Source organism: Drosophila grimshawi, unplaced genomic scaffold (genome assembly GCF_018153295.1).
Source record: "Drosophila grimshawi isolate 15287-2541.00 unplaced genomic scaffold, ASM1815329v1 contig_1377, whole genome shotgun sequence".
In the NCBI taxonomy this organism is placed as follows: Eukaryota; Metazoa; Arthropoda; class Insecta; order Diptera; family Drosophilidae; genus Drosophila; species Drosophila grimshawi.
Window position 1 is genome coordinate 19,820,198 of NW_025062900.1, and position 18,471 is coordinate 19,838,668.

At 39.8% G+C, this 18,471-nt stretch overlaps 2 protein-coding genes and 1 non-coding gene across 3 annotated transcripts; 2 read left to right on the forward strand and 1 right to left on the reverse strand.

Annotated features, from left to right (window-relative positions):
• The first annotated feature begins 256 nt into the window (after window positions 1–256).
• LOC6567028 (E3 ubiquitin-protein ligase Ufd4) lies at window positions 257–12,347 on the forward strand. Its single transcript, XM_032739446.1, has 8 exons — window positions 257–340; window positions 1,735–1,783; window positions 2,393–2,532; window positions 2,622–4,356; window positions 4,425–4,650; window positions 4,708–4,926; window positions 6,003–11,694; window positions 11,766–12,347. The coding sequence occupies exons 3-8, from the start codon at window positions 2,393–2,395 to the stop codon at window positions 12,046–12,048; spliced, it is 8,295 nt and encodes a 2,764-aa protein (XP_032595337.1). The 5' UTR covers window positions 257–340; window positions 1,735–1,783; the 3' UTR covers window positions 12,049–12,347.
• On the forward strand, window positions 5,112–5,184 carry Trnak-uuu. Its single transcript has one exon. It is a non-coding gene; the product is annotated as a tRNA-Lys (tRNA).
• A 741-nt stretch (window positions 12,348–13,088) lies between the features above and the next one.
• On the reverse strand, window positions 13,089–17,483 carry LOC6567030 (ubiquitin carboxyl-terminal hydrolase CYLD). The gene is made up of 10 exons (XM_001992921.2): window positions 16,866–17,483; window positions 15,845–16,631; window positions 14,927–15,155; window positions 14,663–14,841; window positions 14,438–14,592; window positions 14,158–14,376; window positions 13,858–14,092; window positions 13,655–13,796; window positions 13,396–13,592; window positions 13,089–13,335 (listed from the first exon to the last, which is right to left on the reverse strand). The coding sequence occupies exons 1-10, from the start codon at window positions 17,385–17,387 to the stop codon at window positions 13,142–13,144; spliced, it is 2,859 nt and encodes a 952-aa protein (XP_001992957.2). The 5' UTR covers window positions 17,388–17,483; the 3' UTR covers window positions 13,089–13,141.
• Between the last annotated feature and the right edge of the window lie 988 nt (window positions 17,484–18,471).

Here is an 18,471-nt window from a genome sequence, read left to right on the forward strand (position 1 = left end):
CAAATGCTCTATAGATCTAATCTGTCTGTGATGGTTCCTAAATGCACTTCAAATTGTTAAATCATTTGTTATCAAAATTGTTATAAAAATGACTGCAGAGTCCCTTTTATGATATATCGATTAAATATTAACAACTCTGACCTAAAGTTATTGCAACTGTGTATCAATGTGTGTACGGGTGTGTGTGTTTTCAATAGACATTCAATTTTGGGCAATATTAAATTATAAAATTTAATAATTGAAAAATAAAACCGTGAAAAAAATTTGCAGATGTGCATTTAGTAAAACTAAACAACCATTCTAGGCCGAAGATATGCAGTGCCGCTCTATAATGCAAAAGGTAATTACCAAATTACTTATATATATAAATATATATATATATATATAAATGTGTGTGCGTAGTATAAAATTGTTCAATTGAGAAATAAAAAAAAATGTAAAATGAATTTTATATTTGGGCTTATTACAATTATAAAGTTTTATGTAACTAGTCTGTATGTATGTCAATATGTAAGAATGTACATGTATATGTATTCGTATATTTTCCAAATAATTAAAGTAGGTTCATATTTTACTACGCATGTATGTACATGCATATGTATATAATGAAAAAAATATATAAGCTATTTAAACTGTCGAAGAATGCGAAGTACTGAAATGATTGCCACGCACAATATACAAATAACATATACATATCCATACATATATTTATGCTAACATGTACGTACATATATACGCACACATGCATTTGTACTTATTTTTCCATTGCCTCTCTAATGTACACGTGTGTGTGTGCATGTGTGTGTGTACTTATATGGTCCAAGTGCACAGTATAAGACGAAATAAGAGAAAAAAATCACATCCACGTTTTTGACTTACACGCACTAAAATGGGTATGAGAATATTACTTATTAATATTAGGGCAATTTCTTCGTCTACATTTTGTCAACCAAAAGAACTTATCCTACAAAAAAGTATTGGAAAAGATCATTAAACAGCTGATTGTAATTGCTACAGGCAAATTGAAATGATGCCATTTTTTTCTTTGTCTGTGCATCAAAGTGTGGAAAGTGCTCTTCTGACCTGGGCAGCATTTATGACAATTTTACGATTGTGGTGAAAATAAGACGTAGTAGAACTGAATCATACATATTTTTATAAATCATCAACTGCAGTAGACTTCTTCTCTTCACGTGGTTTTTTTGTACTCTCGTTGTTTTCCATGCTGTGCGTGTGGATTTATATCTGTATAAATGTAATTTTATCGATTTTGTCGATATCTGCCTGAACTTAAATAGCATGCAAATTGGAAACAAAAGAATATTGCGCAGTTGAAAGATGCCAACTACAAATTTTGTTTAATCATTTTGTTTACTTAGTTGTGTTTCGCACAAGAAACTAACGCCACAAAAATGCATACGTTTTTGTTGGGACTTTTGGGTTTTACCGCTTTCCATACATATTATTGAGCTTATGATATCCGTGGAATAACATGACCATGACCTGGGAACAAATAGATAAAGTTTATATATTGATCGAGGGGGATTTTTAACTCACTTATGGCCAACTGCAATATACGTATTGTTTCTAATTACCATTGAAACGAAAAAAAAAGTATATGTATATATGTATATGTATCGTGTATCGTATAAAGAAAGATGTTTTGTTTTTGGAGTACACATATATTTTTTTATTTCATATATATAATCTAATCTGTGTTTCTTGTATTTTCAGATATAAATATCCCCAATTTGAATACTTTGTAACAAAATAAGAAAACAACGTAAGTATTGTAAAAAGTTTTACAAAAGGTACTAAAAATTATTCTTAAGTAACAAAGTAATAAAGAAAATGCTGCTTTTATGCACTGCATTCGCTGAAAATGAAGTTCTGTAAATGTTTATAACAGGCAAAATGAAGCATATTATAGGATATACATATATATATATATATATTAATTTATTTATTTTTTGATCAGCATACAAATCCAAATCGATTTAGCCATCTCTGTTTGTAAACATAAACGTACCGATATTTAAGAATTATAAGAGAAAATAAGTTCTTATATGTTAATACCAAGTTTGTATAATTTTATCGATGACTTCCGCAGTTGCCTAAACATCTATAAAAAAGATAACAGGTGGCAAATAAATGCACAGTTTTTAAGATACAGATATAGCCAATTCAGAATTAAATATACCCCAATACATTATTGATCAAGATTAGTTAAGAAATAAGCCAGAAATCATATTTGTCAAATTACACATGAACTTCTACTTCTTATGGATTGGCAAAGACTTGCGTGCTCCTAGTCAAGCTCTCTTCACTAGAGCATTTTAAATTCTTATCAATAAAAGACAACGTTCAAAGATTTCATTATATTTTTTTCTAGATGAGCGACGTTGATCCGGAAACGTTGCTGGAATGGTTGTCCATGGGACAAGGAGATGAAAGGGACATGCAGTTAATTGCTTTGGAGCAGTTGTGTATGCTTCTCTTGATGTCAGATAATGTTGATCGTTGTTTCGAAAGGTAATTGACATAACTCCAATTAATGCGATTCAACAGAGCCTAAATGAATTATGAATAATTGAATCTTTGCAATCTTGTATTATTTGCAGTTGTCCTCCGCGTACTTTTTTGCCAGCTTTGTGCAAGATATTTTTGGATGAGCTTGCACCGGAGAATGTGCTGGAAGTGACTGCACGCGCCATAACCTATTACCTGGATGTGTCGGCGGAGTGCACACGTAGAATTGTTTCGATCGATGGCGCCATAAAGGCGATCTGCAATCGTCTGGTCGTCGCCGATCTCTCGTCGCGAACCTCGCGCGATCTCGCCGAGCAGTGCATTAAAGTCTTGGAATTGATTTGCACCCGCGAAGCCGGTGCAGTTTTTGAGGGATGCGGTCTAAACTGCGTCCTCTCATTTATCCGAGACTGTGGATCTCAAGTGCACAAGGACACATTGCATTCGGCAATGTCGGTCGTTTCGCGACTTTGCACCAAAGTTGAACCCAATTCACCCTGTATAAATAATTGTGTTGAAAGCTTGAGCACCCTATTACAGCATGAGGATGCTTTGGTATCGGATGGTGCTCTCAAATGCTTTGCCTCTGTTGCGGATCGTTTCACACGCAAATGGATTGATCCCGCTCCCCTGGCCGAATACGGTTTGGTTACGGAGCTGCTCAAACGGCTGGAAAATGCGGGCGGTCCGCTAACATCCGCAACGAAACTAAATGCACCACAACTACCAAGTCCCAACTTGGACAGGACCGAGAATGTATCGGGATCGGGAGCGGGATCCACAACAGCCGGAGCAGTAGCAGCAACTACGACGACTGCAACAACCGGCAAATTGCCAGCAAGCGAATCAATGCGTTCGCCTCAATCGATATCGACAACAATTTCGCTGTTGTCCACCTTGTGTCGTGGATCGTCGTCAATAACGCGCGACATATTAAGATCTCAGTTGCCGGAGGCAATTGAAAGAGCCCTCAAGGGCGATGAACGTTGCGTGCTCGACTGCATGCGCTTTGCAGATCTGCTGCTCCTGCTACTCTTTGAGGGGCGTCAAGCCCTGAATAGGGGCAGTGCTAATTCGAATCAGGGACAGCTGGTGCCGCGTCCTAAACGAACTGATTCTACCACAGATCGCACGCATCGCCAGCTAATCGATTGTATACGCTCCAAGGATACAGAGGCATTGCAGGAGGCCATCGAAACTTGTGGTGTCGATGTCAATTGCATGGATGACGTTGGGCAGACCCTGTTGAATTGGGCCTCGGCATTTGGCACATTGGAAATGGTTGAATATCTCTGTGAGAAGGGTGCCGATGTGAACAAGGGACAAAGGAGCTCGTCGCTTCACTATGCTGCCTGCTTTGGGCGACCTGGCATAGCAAAGATACTGCTTAAATTTGGAGCGTATCCTGATTTGCGAGATGAGGATGGCAAAACGCCACTTGATAAGGCACGCGAAAGATCCGATGATGGGCATCGTGAGGTGGCCGCCATTTTACAATCGCCGGGGGAATGGATGTCATCGGGGCACTTGCTTGCCGCCAACAAGGATGGACAGACGTGCACATTAATTGAGCCACGTGGTGATCCGGAAATGGCGCCCGTCTATTTGAAACTACTATTGCCCATTTTCTGTCGCACCTTTCAGGGCTCGATGCTGACGAGTGTGCGGCGTGCGAGTTTGGGTCTGATCAAAAAGATCGTGCAATATGCTCATCCCACAGTGCTCAAGAGTATCTGCAAGAAGTGTAACGAGCCCTCAACTTCAATATCGGCTCAAAGTGTTGGCAACTTGCTGACCGAAGTCATAGCCAGCGTATTGGATAGCGAGGTAAAACTTACGGCTGAAGTAATTAGTCTATCAATTAACATACACATAATCGCTGGCTTTCATTATAGGATGATGAAGATGGTCACTTAATCATTTTGAACATTATTGAAGAGCTCATGTGCAAGACACAAGAGGAGTTCCTTGAGCATTTCGCCCGCCTGGGCGTCTTTTCCAAAGTCCAAGCTTTAATGGATCACGGCAGCGAGGATGCAAGCGCTAGCCAGCTAGCAGGTAGCTCGCAGGATCTGTCAAAAGCAGCTGCTGCCCTTTGTATGCCGCATAGATCGGTACAAGGTGAGTCGAGCATACATTTTAATTATGTGAATAAATTAGTAATAATTATATTTATAGATGATTTAGTCGAGGACGCTAAGGAGATTTTGCAGGGCAAGCCCTATCATTGGCGGGATTGGAGCATTTGCCGTGGCCGAGATTGCTTGTATGTTTGGTCAGATTCGGCGGCATTAGAGCTATCTAATGGCTCCAATGGCTGGTTCCGATTTATACTCGACGGCAAATTGGCCACAATGTATTCAAGTGGCACCCCAGAAAATGGAAATGATAGCTCAGGTGAGTACAAGGAAAATTTTTAACAATATTTAAAATTTTGTTAAAAAGGAAAGACAATAAAGATACATTGCAAGATGGGATAGCTATAAAATTATTAATAAAAAAGAATTAAATCTTTAAAATTATCACAAATGAGCCTGTGAAAAGTAGGGAAAAATTCATAGCTTTTCATCCAGGAAAAATATGCCCGGGTAGCTCAGCCGGTAGAGCATTGGACTTTTAATCCAAGGGTCCAGGGTTCAAGTCCCTGCTCGGGCGATCTCTATGTTTTTAATATTATATATTTAATATTTGCCTAAATATACTTTTTTTAGTAGCACTTTATTTTCAATATCCCCTTCTAAATAGATGTTTAAGCATTTAGTATTAGTCTAAATAGTTCTAAAGCAGTGTATAAGCTAAGTAGTTCAATATTCTCTAGTTGACAAGAAGTACATATGCGATTACAAGAATTAGATATTTGCTTTCCAAGACCGACTTCATCATAGTCTCCCAAAACTCAAATCAATTATCAATCGGATCGAGATTGAGAACGATTCTGTGGAGACTTGACTCCGGTGTACTTATAGTCGTTACCTTTCTGGCATGTCCAAATCAATGACATATCAATGTCCAAAAACTACAAGTCCATTTATTTCTTCAATGGCTAATTCAAATGTGCCTTGACAAACTTTAATCTTTTCGCAGCATGTTTTTTGTTAGCATGGATCCATTTTGTACACTGCTATTTATAGGTTGATATCCGGAGAAGTTTCAATTGTAATTATTTAAATCATTCTCGATGAGAAACCAATCAATTTTAAAGATTTTTAAGAGGTGACGATTTTCAGCAATTTAATGTTTGTTAAAACTTTTACACAATAAACTTGTTCCGCTTAAAATATATAAGTAAAGTACAAAAAAGGATGTGAGGAGATATATCGAAGAGTAAATGGTGCAAGGAATCGAAATGAAAATGAGCTGTGAAAATATTGATAATTTGCATTTTAAGAAGCAGAACTACTATTAGTTTAGCAAAACAATATCAATACCAATTGAATTTAAGCAATTGTTCTTTGTTTTGTTTTATTTATTAGAAAATCGTGGTGAGTTCTTGGAGAAACTTGTGCGTGCTCGCTCCAGCGTTAGTCCTGGCACACCATCGCAGCCCATATTGCCGACGGTGTGTGTGCTGAGGCTGGTTGTTGGCAATTGGGTGCTGCAATCGCATAAGCCGAATCAATTGCAAATCCACAATACGGAGGGACACCAGGTGACCATCTTGCAGGATGATATGCAGGGATTCATATTCGAAAGCAATCGCGGAACAAAGCATTCGCTCACAGCGGAAACATCATTGGGTGCCGATTTTGCATCCGGTTGGTCAACGGAGAAGAAGAAACGCATCAAATCGAAAACGGATGTGCAAAAGGTGCAAGTGGTGAACGTATCTCGGGAAATCTATAATAAATACTTCAAGACGGCTCAAGTGATACCGCGCGGAGCAGTTGCCAAGCTGACGGCGATCGTTAAGCAGATCAATGTGGCCCTCGAGGAGCAACGTTTAGGCAACAGCAATTGGTCGACAACCCTTAACACGGCACTGACCAACCTGTCGCAGTTGATCCATGAGGATGGCGTTGTTAGTGCCTATGAGATGCACTCGTCGGGTCTCGTTCAATCCTTGGTTGCCGTACTGTCCAACAACTATTGGGAAATGCACTTGTCGCGCTGCAAAACGAATAAAATGCTCAAGGAACGCATCGATATATTTAAAAAGTGCATTTTCGGTGAATGCAACATTGAATCATCTTCGAGTACTCCAAAAAATACGGCAAGTATTCTAATACAAAAATTGGTCGCTGTTCTCGAGAGTACGGAGAAGTTGCCCGTCTTTCTTTACGATGCACCCGGCACTGGCTACGGCCTGCAAATCCTGCAGAAGCGTCTCCGCTTTCGCCTCGAGCGTGCTTCGTGTGAAAGTACCCTCTTTGATCGTACCGGACGCACTTTGAAAATCGAACCGCTAGCAACAGTGGGACAATTGGCTAAATATCTACTAAAAATGGTGGCCAAACAGTGGTACGATTTGGATCGTTCCACATTTTTGTATTTGAAGAAGTTGCGCGAACCCAAGCAGCCGGAGAACATAACTTTCACACACAATTTCGATTTCGATGAGGAGGGTCTAATATATTACATTGGCTCCAATGGCCGCACCTATGAATGGGTCAATCCGGCCCAATACGGTCTGGTGCAGGTGACCAGCTCGGAGGGTAAAACGCTGCCCTATGGCAAACTGGAGGATATATTGTCGCGTGACGGTGTCTCATTGAATTGTCACACCAAGGACAATAAAAAGGCCTGGTTCGCCATCGATTTGGGCGTGTATATTGTGCCCACGGCATACACATTGCGTCATGCTCGCGGCTATGGTCGCTCAGCGTTGAGGAATTGGCTGCTGCAAGCGTCGAAGGACAGCGTTAATTGGACCACTCTAATCAGTCATGTGGATGACAAGAGTCTCGTTGAGCCGGGCAGCACGGCAACGTGGCCCATCATTTGTAATGCGGACGATACGAAGGGATATCGTCACATTCGCATTCAGCAGAATGGACGCAATGCGTCCGGCCAGACGCACTACTTGAGCCTGAGTGGATTTGAGATTTATGGCCGTGTTGTTGGTGTATGTGATGACATTGGCAAGACCATCAAAGAGGCGGAGGCCAAAACACGTCGCGAACGACGTCAGATACGAGCCCAGCTCAAGCACATCACGAGCGGAGCACGCGTTGTGCGCGGCGTCGACTGGCGCTGGGATGATCAGGATGGTTGCTGTGAGGGCACCATCACTGGTGAAATCCACAACGGTTGGATCGATGTCAAGTGGGATCATGGTGTACGCAATTCGTATCGCATGGGGGCCGAAGGCAAATACGATCTGAAATTGGCCAATTTGGAAAGTGTTTCCGTATTCGAAGGCGGTGTCAATTCGATGCTGCCAATCGCCTCGTCGGGTGGTGCTGGTGTCGGCTGTGGCAAGAAGAATGATAAGACCAATGTGCTGACATCGCGTAAATCGAGCTCAACGCCATCGCTGCCCGAGGCCACGGAGATCAATAAGAATCATCATCCCGAGGATGCATCCAATCAAACGGTTTCCGCCGACAATCTGGCCTGGAAGCAAACCGTCGAAACGATCACCGAGAACGTTTTCAGCTCGGCCAAGTCGCACATTGCAAACAATCAGGCGAATGCGGCTGCAGCCGCTGCTGCGGCTGCTGTGGCAGCTTCAGCTTCAGCTGCTGCTGCTGCTGCAACAGGCGGCGAGGGTCAGGACGCGAGTGCTGCAGATCATCAAACATCATCGTCGTCGTCGTCAACAAATGTTGTGGCATCTCCATTGATTCGGGAGTTGCAACACATCGCCGATTTGTCCACCATTAATAACTCAATGCCGGCTATCAATTTGAGCAATGCTTCCGATTTGGCAACGATTACGGAGAGTTTGTCCATTGTGGAGATATCCAAGGAGAAATCTACGGATTTAAAATCAAGCGAATCAGCAGCAACAGCAGCAGCAGCGAATCCTGTTGCCTCGTCAAAGCAGCATGCAGCCAAACGCATTCCACACATTGAGGAAAACAACAAGATGAATGCCAACAATGTGGCCAAGGGTCTCTTGATCAATCTGAAGCAATTGAATGCAGGTGGTGGCGTCGGTAGCGGCGGCAATTCTCAATCCCAATGTGGTGGTTCAGCTGAAACGCACGAGATCATTGATAAGATGCGCGATGGTGTCGACATGATACGCAACAATACCAACAATATTCTATCCTCGGATGAGTTGCACATACCGCGCACGGCAACAGCCGGCCTCAAGGGGAACACAAAGGTCTCCGTATTGATTCAACCCGGTAATCTCCAGAAGAATGAATCTGTCGATGCGGATAAATCATCGACGCCGCCACAGGATGAGAATCCGGGCATTTCCATTGAGAACATTATGAATCCACAGATTTCGAATGATGTTGTGTCCGCCGTCTCCAATCAAATGAGCATCAGTGTACCCAATCTGACCACTTCCTCGTCGGAGGTCTCATCCACATCTGAGGTGGCCGTCCATACGGGTCTGCTGGAAACATTTGCGGCGATCGCTCGTCGTCGCACCTCGCAGGACACCAACAACGAGGAGAATCAGTCCAACAATACGAACGCCAACAAGAACGAGCACAGCAATCAGAATGTGGGTGGCGCCAGCTCCTTCTTTGCCCGGGGTCCCAATTCGGTGACGAGCCTGGTGAAATTGGCACTGTCCAGTAATTTCCATTCGGGTCTTTTGAGCACCGCCCAAAGCTATCCGAGTCTGTCGTCGAATAATGGCGAGAATTCATCGTCGAATTCGACCAATAAGAAACTTAGCCAACAACATCCAACTCCGTCGATTAATCCAACGTTGACCATGAGTCTGACGTCCACTTCGAGTGACAGCGAGCAAGTGTCGCTGGAGGACTTTTTGGAAAGCTGTCGGGCGCCCACGTTGCTGGGCGACATGGAGGATGAGGACGACATGGAGGAGGAGAATGATGAGGAGGAGAACGAAGATGAATACGAAGAGGTGGGTAATACTCTGCTGCAGGTGATGGTCTCACGCAATCTGTTGACCTTCATGGATGATGAGTCGCTGGAGAATCGTTTGGCCGGCGTCAGCAAGCGTAAATCCTGGGATGATGAATACGTTTTGAAACGACAATTTTCGGCCCTAATACCGGCCTTTGATCCTCGACCGGGTCGTACCAATGTCAACCAAACGACCGATTTGGAAATTTGTCCGCCCGACTCGAGTCCGGAAACGTATCAGCAGAGTGGTCAAATCAACTCTGAGCAGACAACTCTTGGCCTCAAGCTACGTGGTCCTGGTGTTGGTGGAGTGCCCGACGTTGAGATCGATCTGGATAACAGTGAGTGGACCATTTTCCGTGCCGTTCAAGAACTGCTGCAAAACAGTCAACTCAACAAGAACGACAAATTTCGCAAATTGTGGGAGCCAACATACACTATTGTCTATCGCGAGACATTTCCAACGGTGCTGGAATGCGGTGGTTCCTACATTGAATCGGATGAGGGCCAAAAGACGCCCGGTGTCTCGTCGAGAAGCGGAGCATCGACACTGTCACCGAACTCACCGGTGCATGGCGGCCTAAGCATAACCGATAATAACTTGTGCTCCGTGGAGGATGTACTCGATTTGCTCACCCAAATCAATGCGCTCAATCAAACTGATGAATTGGATGGCGATGAGCAGAGCGCCACTTCCTCAACAGCGAATCCTACATGTCTACCAGCTGAGCTCTTTATGAGCAAGAAAATAACGAATAAGCTGCAACAACAGATCCATGATCCACTCGTCCTCTCGAGCAATGCTCTGCCCAATTGGTGTGAGGATCTGAATCAATCGTGTCCATTTCTATTCCCATTCGAGACGCGACAATTGTATTTCAATTGCACGGCATTTGGCTCATCGCGTAGCATTGTTTGCCTTCAGTCGCAGCGTGACATAACCAATGAACGCCAGCGCATACCCATAATGAGTCCACGCCGCGATGATCAGCATGATTTCCGCGTTGGGCGATTGAAGCACGAACGTGTCAAGGTGCCGCGCAACAAGGATCTGCTCAGATGGGCCATTCAAGTGATGAAGGCGCATTGCAATCGCAAATCGGTGCTCGAAGTCGAGTTCCTGGATGAGGAAGGCACTGGCTTGGGACCGACACTGGAGTTCTATGCCCTCGTTGCTGCAGAGATTCAACGCTCTGATTTATGCATGTGGCTGTGCGACGATGAGTTGAGTGATGATGATCAGGAGGCGACTAACATCCAGGATGCAGCACCACAATTTCACAATATTGCTGATGCAACGAAACCGATTGGTTATTATGTGAATAGGCGTGAGAATGGTTTGTTCCCGGCTCCGTTGCCACAGAACTCGGAGCTGTGTGAGCAGGTCTCCAAGTATTATTGGTTCTTTGGCGTTTTCATTGCCAAAGTTTTGCAGGATATGCGACTTGTGGACATGCCTCTCTCCAAATCGTTCCTCCAATTGCTTTGTCACAATAAAATACTATCACGCAATGATATCAAGCTTCGTTCCAATGCACGCTTCAAGGATCTGATTGTTAGCTCGGTGGTGTCGAGGGATTCGGAAGGACTGGCAAGCAGCGATTCGAAGGGTTTGAACGATGATTACAGCCAATCCAAGTGGTTTAGCGGCGTCCTCAATATTGAGAACCTCAAAGAGATCGATGCAACGCGCTATCAATTCCTAATCGAATTACAAGATCTGCTGATGCGCAAGCAAACTATTGAATTGGACGATAGTCTGAGCTGTGACGAGAAAGATGAATTAATTAATAATCTGAAGATGTGCACGAAAAATGATATTGAAGTATCACTAGAGGAATTAGCCCTAACTTTCACCTATTTACCCAGCTCATCCGTATATGGTTACACATATGCCGAGCTTATTCCAAATGGTGCATCGATCGAAGTCGACATTAATAATTTAGAGGCGTATTGCGAATTGCTACTCAACTTTATGCTACAGGATGGTATCGCCATGCAGATGCAGGCATTCCACGATGGTTTCTGCGAAGTGTTTCCTTTAAATAAACTGGCCGCATTTAATCCAACCGAGGCCAGAATGATGATTTGTGGCGAACAATATCCGCAATGGACCCGCGAAGATCTAATGGCGTACACTGAACCAAAACTCGGCTATTCCAAGGATAGGTGCGTTTAATTTAACCAAAATCGAATGCTGGTTTTTGTATAATTATTATTCTTTTTTCTCTTTGTTTTAGTCCTGGATTTTTGCGTTTTGTAAACGTTCTGCTGAGCTTCTCGGGCGCTGAGCGCAAAGCCTTTTTGCAATTTACAACTGGCTGCAGCAGTTTGCCACCGGGTGGATTGGCCAATTTGCATCCCAGACTGACGGTGGTGCGCAAGGTGGACGCTGGCACAGGAAGCTATCCGTCGGTGAACACTTGTGTTCACTATTTGAAGCTGCCTGATTACCCGTCTGAGGATATAATGAAGGATCGATTGTTAACAGCAACCAAGGAGAAAGGGTTTCATTTAAATTAAAATATACAAAAAAAAACAAATCGTTTCTTTTTATTATTCATTTTTATTTGATAAGTAAAATTTAAAAATGGTTTAGATCTATCCCAAAATGCAAAAAAACCTATGTAAATACTAAAACGTACGACTAATTAACAAATTGCACCTATTGTCCGAAATAATGTATATTACTAGTAGCTTAGTTATTATCTATTTCAACTTATCAAGAGAATTATTCTGGCAATTGCCAGGCTATCATAATTATCAAATTATAATTTGTGGTAAAGTACGTATTTTAATAAATTTGCCTTTGATGTTGAACATTGTTTTTCTTTCAACTCATCTTTAACTGTGGGAGATATATATATAACAATAAATAACCGTATCAGCAAAAAAATCGTGCATCAATTTGAGCAAAACTTAAATATTAGGGAAAACAAATTTTAAATAAAATACATATTTGGGATTTATTTTTATTTTCCAAATATCGCAAATATTTTTATCGAAGTGTGTATTTTAAAGTTAACTCTTTAGAAAAGTTGAATTAAAAAAATATTTTTCTTTTAATTTCTTTTCGCTCTCTACGTTAAGCTTAACCGTGAGCTCTTCTTTGGCTACGCTTAAGTAAGAGAAATGTTTGGCTTAGCCCAAGTGAGCGAAAACTTCGGCTCAGTCAAAGAGAAAAATGCAGCACTCCAATCCATGAGAGCTTTAAATCTACGTGTGAATGGGCTTACAGCTGAGTAAAGAAAAGTTCGGCTCAGCCCTAGTATGACAAAAGTTCGGCTCACCTAAAGTCGGGGAGAAAGAGAGAGATCCTCACCTTAATCGATCGATCATTAATATAAAGAGAGTTTTTGTCGTATATCTTAATGCAAGCAATTGTTGTGTGAAAAGTGGTAGTTTTTTTTATTATATAAAAAACAAAGTGCATTGATAAATACACTACTTCAGCAGGATTATAATGAACTTATTTTTAGTCTAAACGTCACGAAATACTTGTCAATTTGGAATATTGGATTATGGTGTTAAGAACTGATTACTTAAACAATAACAAAGTCACATTTACATTATATGTAGCAATGATTTATTGTTATAACTGATCATAAGCATATCGTTAGTGATACATCATAACATCGGTGCTTTGGTACATGCACATATAGGCATCGCAAAACAGACGCTTTGCGTGTTCAGGTAAAACTTTATCCTTTATTGATCTTTCATTGATTACTCGAGCGCCCTCATCTGATAGCCATTGAGGCAATTCCCGAACGGATATCATTTCAGGTATATTATATCCATTCTTTTCACCTATAAAAATCATCAAATTTAATAATGAATCAATTTTGAAAGTGGATTTTAGATTTTCACCTTTTCTATCTGCCATTGAGTCAAAGAAACACCATGGAGCATCTGGTCCTGATCCTGCCTTTACGAATGCCACATAATGCGATGTTTCTATACACACAACGGCAAATAATTCCATATACAGTCTGGGCAAAGTCATGTGATCAGCCATCACTTTGAAATCCCTTGGCACAGACAGTTTCTTCGACTCATGATTAGCTCTGCAAATATAAAAAGCACAAGTAAAATATTTTATGAACTTAATATGTATTTAATAACTTACCTTTTAGCATGCATATGGGCCGTATTAAGGCATTTTTGACAAAAGGCTGTGCCCTCAAGTCCAGAGCCTGCCTGCAAGGAACCAAAACATTCACGACATTCATATTCAGCCAGTTTGCCACAAACCGAACACTGTCGCGGTGCTAATAGAAATAATAGAAAAATAAATCAAAGTTTTAAAGAGATGACTTTTTCATAACTTACAGTCTTCAATTATATCTGTAATATCCAGCACTTGGGATGGTAAAATTCGGGAATACATTTTGTAGCTCTTGCCAAAGCGAGGCATTTGTATAATAAGACATGACGGCACTTCTTTCAATTTGATGTCGGACGAATGGAAACTTTGCTCAAATAGCTGCTGGACCGTCGGAAATGTAAGTCGTTCGTCTTTCTCCACAAACAATTGATAAAAATATGAATCTTGTCCAGAGCTTAACTGAAACACATATACTCTCAAGTTATATCAATTCAATAAATTATGATCGAAATAGTTTAGCGTACTTTTAAAAATGGTTCCACTCGCATTATTTGAGACAGCAAACTGTTTAAGAACTCTTCTGGATCCTTTTCCTCACTGGTCAAGCCGCTCACAGAACTAAGCTGATCCAGAAATTTGCGTAGTTTCATTACCCGATCCGCACGAACAAAAACATTCTTTCGCAATGGATTAACAATCTCATCTCGTAAAACGTTCTGAACAGCACTATAGTGTGAAATGTCCTGGAATATTGTATAATATTGAATATTAATAAGTCGAAGTAATTAGTGATATTAGACTTACCTGAGCATCTGGTCTTCTATATAAAATGGAATCAAATACGCTCGTGAACGTAAACATGGAAAACAATGTTGCGTCCAAATAACATGAATTGTGGTGTCCCTGGATGCCTTTAAATTTACCGCAAATATTTTCCAGTTCATCGATGTTGTGTATGCCTAAAATGAGGATTGAAAACAAACACATGTTAAAACACATATTTAAGTTAATTCCTCTTTTTTCGCTTACCTAATGGTGCAACAGCGCCCAAAACTGGAGGGCAATCAACATGTCCAAATTTAACTGCATTCGTGTCAGTTGAAATAACGCTTACTGAATGATTTCCCTCGGTTTCGACAAACCTTCGATCATTTGTGCATTTATTGGGAGGCACGAAAATAGCTCCACCTTCACGACACTGAAACAATCTAGGAGAAATCAAAGTTTTCAGATTAGATTATTATATTTATAGTTTAAATAACAATTTAAGATAGATATACGTAGATCATTTACCGGACGCCATTATAAGTTCCATCCGATGTGGTAAGATTCTTTAAGTTTGGATCATCTTCCACTTCGATGCCAACTAATATGTGTGGCAAGTCCGGCGCTATGCCGATCCAACGTATTACGCCATATAGATCGGCACAAATTCCAGAATCCGATACCTCAACGAGAGATCCGATCGTTAGTTTAGTTCCAGGTATTTCATGTAACTCCTGGTAATTTGAACTGTTTATCTCTAAAAGCAAAAATATACACAATGTTTACATTATCATATTGTTTATAATAAATAAAATAATAAGAATGATTCAATGCGAATGAAAATATTTTGATGCATACCTTCAAAGCAATTTTCTGTATTCTGTACACTGAACTCCAAAACCGTCAATGGAATATCGTACATTTTAGTATATTAATGCCAATGACTGATAGAAAATCGAATAAAACTTATACTTTCAATGATTATTCAATGAAAACAACACGACTCTCAAGTAATAGACAATTATTGTGGCGAAAATTTATACTTCGTTCATGTATATATTTTTATACATAGTGTTCACAGCGCGAAAAAGTTATTTTTACAATGCCTATATTTATATAAATATATATGTACATTTATGTCGCAAGAAAGATTGAATAAGATTTTGAAGCACACTTGCAAGAATATTCAGTTTTTCAGCTCAATACTTTTCAAGTAAACGTTTTTCGAACGTAAAGTTATTTGTTTGTGCAAAATAAATAGAAAACATTATTATTTACTTTTCATCGAAGCACAGATTCTAAAAATAAAACTGCTGCTGTTTTACATACACTCAAAATAAGTCTAAATATATATGTGCAAGGTACAAATCGGGCTGCATTGATTTACGTTATTTATTTCGTTGGATTTTGAAATTATGGTGAATATTTCAACTTCATTGTTCTTACCAGGATTTGCAATAGATTTGACATCCACCGGTGAAATAACTTTTTGGGCAAAGTCTTCCTTATTCCTTACAAAATTACCAGACGATGTTACCGATTTTTCTAAATTATTGTCCGTAGTTTTTGGTCGGTTTAAAATCATTGCTGCTCCTCCAGCATTTGTTGGCCAATTCGAACCAAGCAAATCGGCTAAGTCAACATTCTCCTTTTCTTGAGGATTGTTAACAATGATGACATTATGTTCGTTCTTGGTGGACTCCTCAATGTCCGATTTGTTGATGACGATAATGTCCCGATCCTTAATGTTCATTGTGTCACCAGCATGAAAATTGTTCTTTCGAAATCCAGTCGAATCCTTTGCATTGAAATGATTTGTACTCTTTCGTTCCACAGATGCCGGCACATTATTGCCTATAGCTATTTTATACTCTTTATTGCTGGATTTGCTCTTGTCAGCTATTGGCATACAATCCTCAGTTTCCAAGGGTTCTGCCATTGTATCTAGATCGGCTTTAGCTGGACTCCGGCCAATTAGTGGGCTTGAATCATAAAACTGGGATGTTGGCTGTCGTTTCTTTTGTGTGGTATGAACATTTGGCACAATGGCTGTGTAGACCCGTTCAATTGTTTCGTTAATCAATTTTCTTGCAGATAATTTATTTTTCAATTCATTCGGAATGGGAGTTATCCAATCAGCTGTTGCAAATATCGTTAAATTCGGCTCACACGGCATATATTTCGTTGCGAATGGAATGTCCTTGGCTTGTGGTGAGTAACCATTATTAAGATGCTAAAAAATATATATAAAAAATTGATAAGAAAGTTGCTGCCGGACATAATCTGATATTTCTTGCAGAGGTTGAGTGCCGATTTTTAAAGGAAGTCACCAGCATTAGCTTTAAAAGTATGAGATTTATCTTTTTATCGATTTACACTTATCGAAATTATCGATTTCCCAGTCTCTTCTGTCTTTTATATCAGATTATAAATATATTAACAATACTTAGCAGAGACTTTAACGCACCAATATTTCCAAGCCAAAAAAATAACCAACTGGATTTAATTCCGGCACTGGGCCAATGTACCGTAGAATGCAATCAAAATATGAATTTTTCTTCTTAAACAATTCTCCATGGACACTCAAAAGATCGTCGACCTTTAAGTTAATCAACCAGAGGCATTGTTCCTTGTTGCAGGCCAGGCGCAATCGTCGCTCCAAATTCACAATGCTTATCACATATGGCCAAAGAGCCTCGGTCACTTTGACCAGGTAGCTTGTCCTGCATTCGTAAAAGTTATTTGTTGAGGAGTTCTTCTTGAAGTCTATGAGCTGAACAATGTTTTTATCACTTTCGTTGCCATCGGGAGTGCCAATGATTTTTATCAATGCCCCTGGTTCGACCAGCAGCAGTTTCTCGGAATGCGTATTTGGATACGATTTGCTGTTAACATTGCAGTCCACATCGGAATGGAGAAGCTCACACGAGATCAGCTCAATTTGACGCGAGATGAGCGCATATTTGGAATAGTTTAGATTGGTTTCCATGTAAATTAATCACCAACAAATACAAAAATTTAATATTTAAAATAAAATTGACTAATAACAAATAAGTAAACGATGATTGAACAAATATCGATGTATGTTTATGCAGCTCGATATTTATGCTTAAATCGAATCCTCTGTTGATATCGATAGACTGATTTAAAAATACCAACGTTTATACGATATCGTTATTTTAATAACAGTTTTGGCTTACGTCCGTTATTAAAATTATAACACATTTTTAATTTAGTCAATTTATTTGAAATTCAATTCAACTAATCTGTGCGAACGGAGGTAAATTTGTTTTTATGCAGATGAATTCCATGCAAAAGTTATTTTTTTACAACCTTTCTTAATACTTGCGATGTTAAAGGAAAGGACACTTTTAAAAATAAATACTTAGACTAATTACAATAGGTAATTGCAGTACAAATATAATTAAACTAAATAAGATACTCGTAAATCACATAGCTTCAGTACTAATTGCAGCACTCGAAAACAATCATAAAATAACAATATTTGAATATGCTCTTACTTGTAAGAGCAATTGAATAGGCACTGATTGAATACAAGTACATCGCAAGTTAAAAACAACCCCAAAATGTAAAGAGCAAACCACTATTTTTCTTTAAGAGAGAAATACCCAAAGCCTGTCCACTTGTTTCACTTGAATAATATTATAAATAATTGTGAGACAACACACTTGCACTTATGCAAATATAAACATGCATATTTAATCGCTTATCATCTATAATATTGAGACATATATATTCTTAATATAAACATTTGCTATAAATTCTAATTATCACATAAGTGCAAAAACCTATTTTAGCCACCCCTTCGGTTTATTAGTATACATTGCTACACTTAAAAAATGACAACGAATTCTATTTTTAAAATTATTATTGGTATATTTAGAAAATAAATTTTATACTTATATTTTATCGAAAGCGAGATAAGAGGCTGTGTATCAAATACGTAGTTAAAAAACATACAGACTAGGAACATCATTTAAAAATTCTTTTAATTGTGATTTATTTTTTGACAGAAAATCCGAGAACCATGAAAGTCGCTGGTTTATGTATTA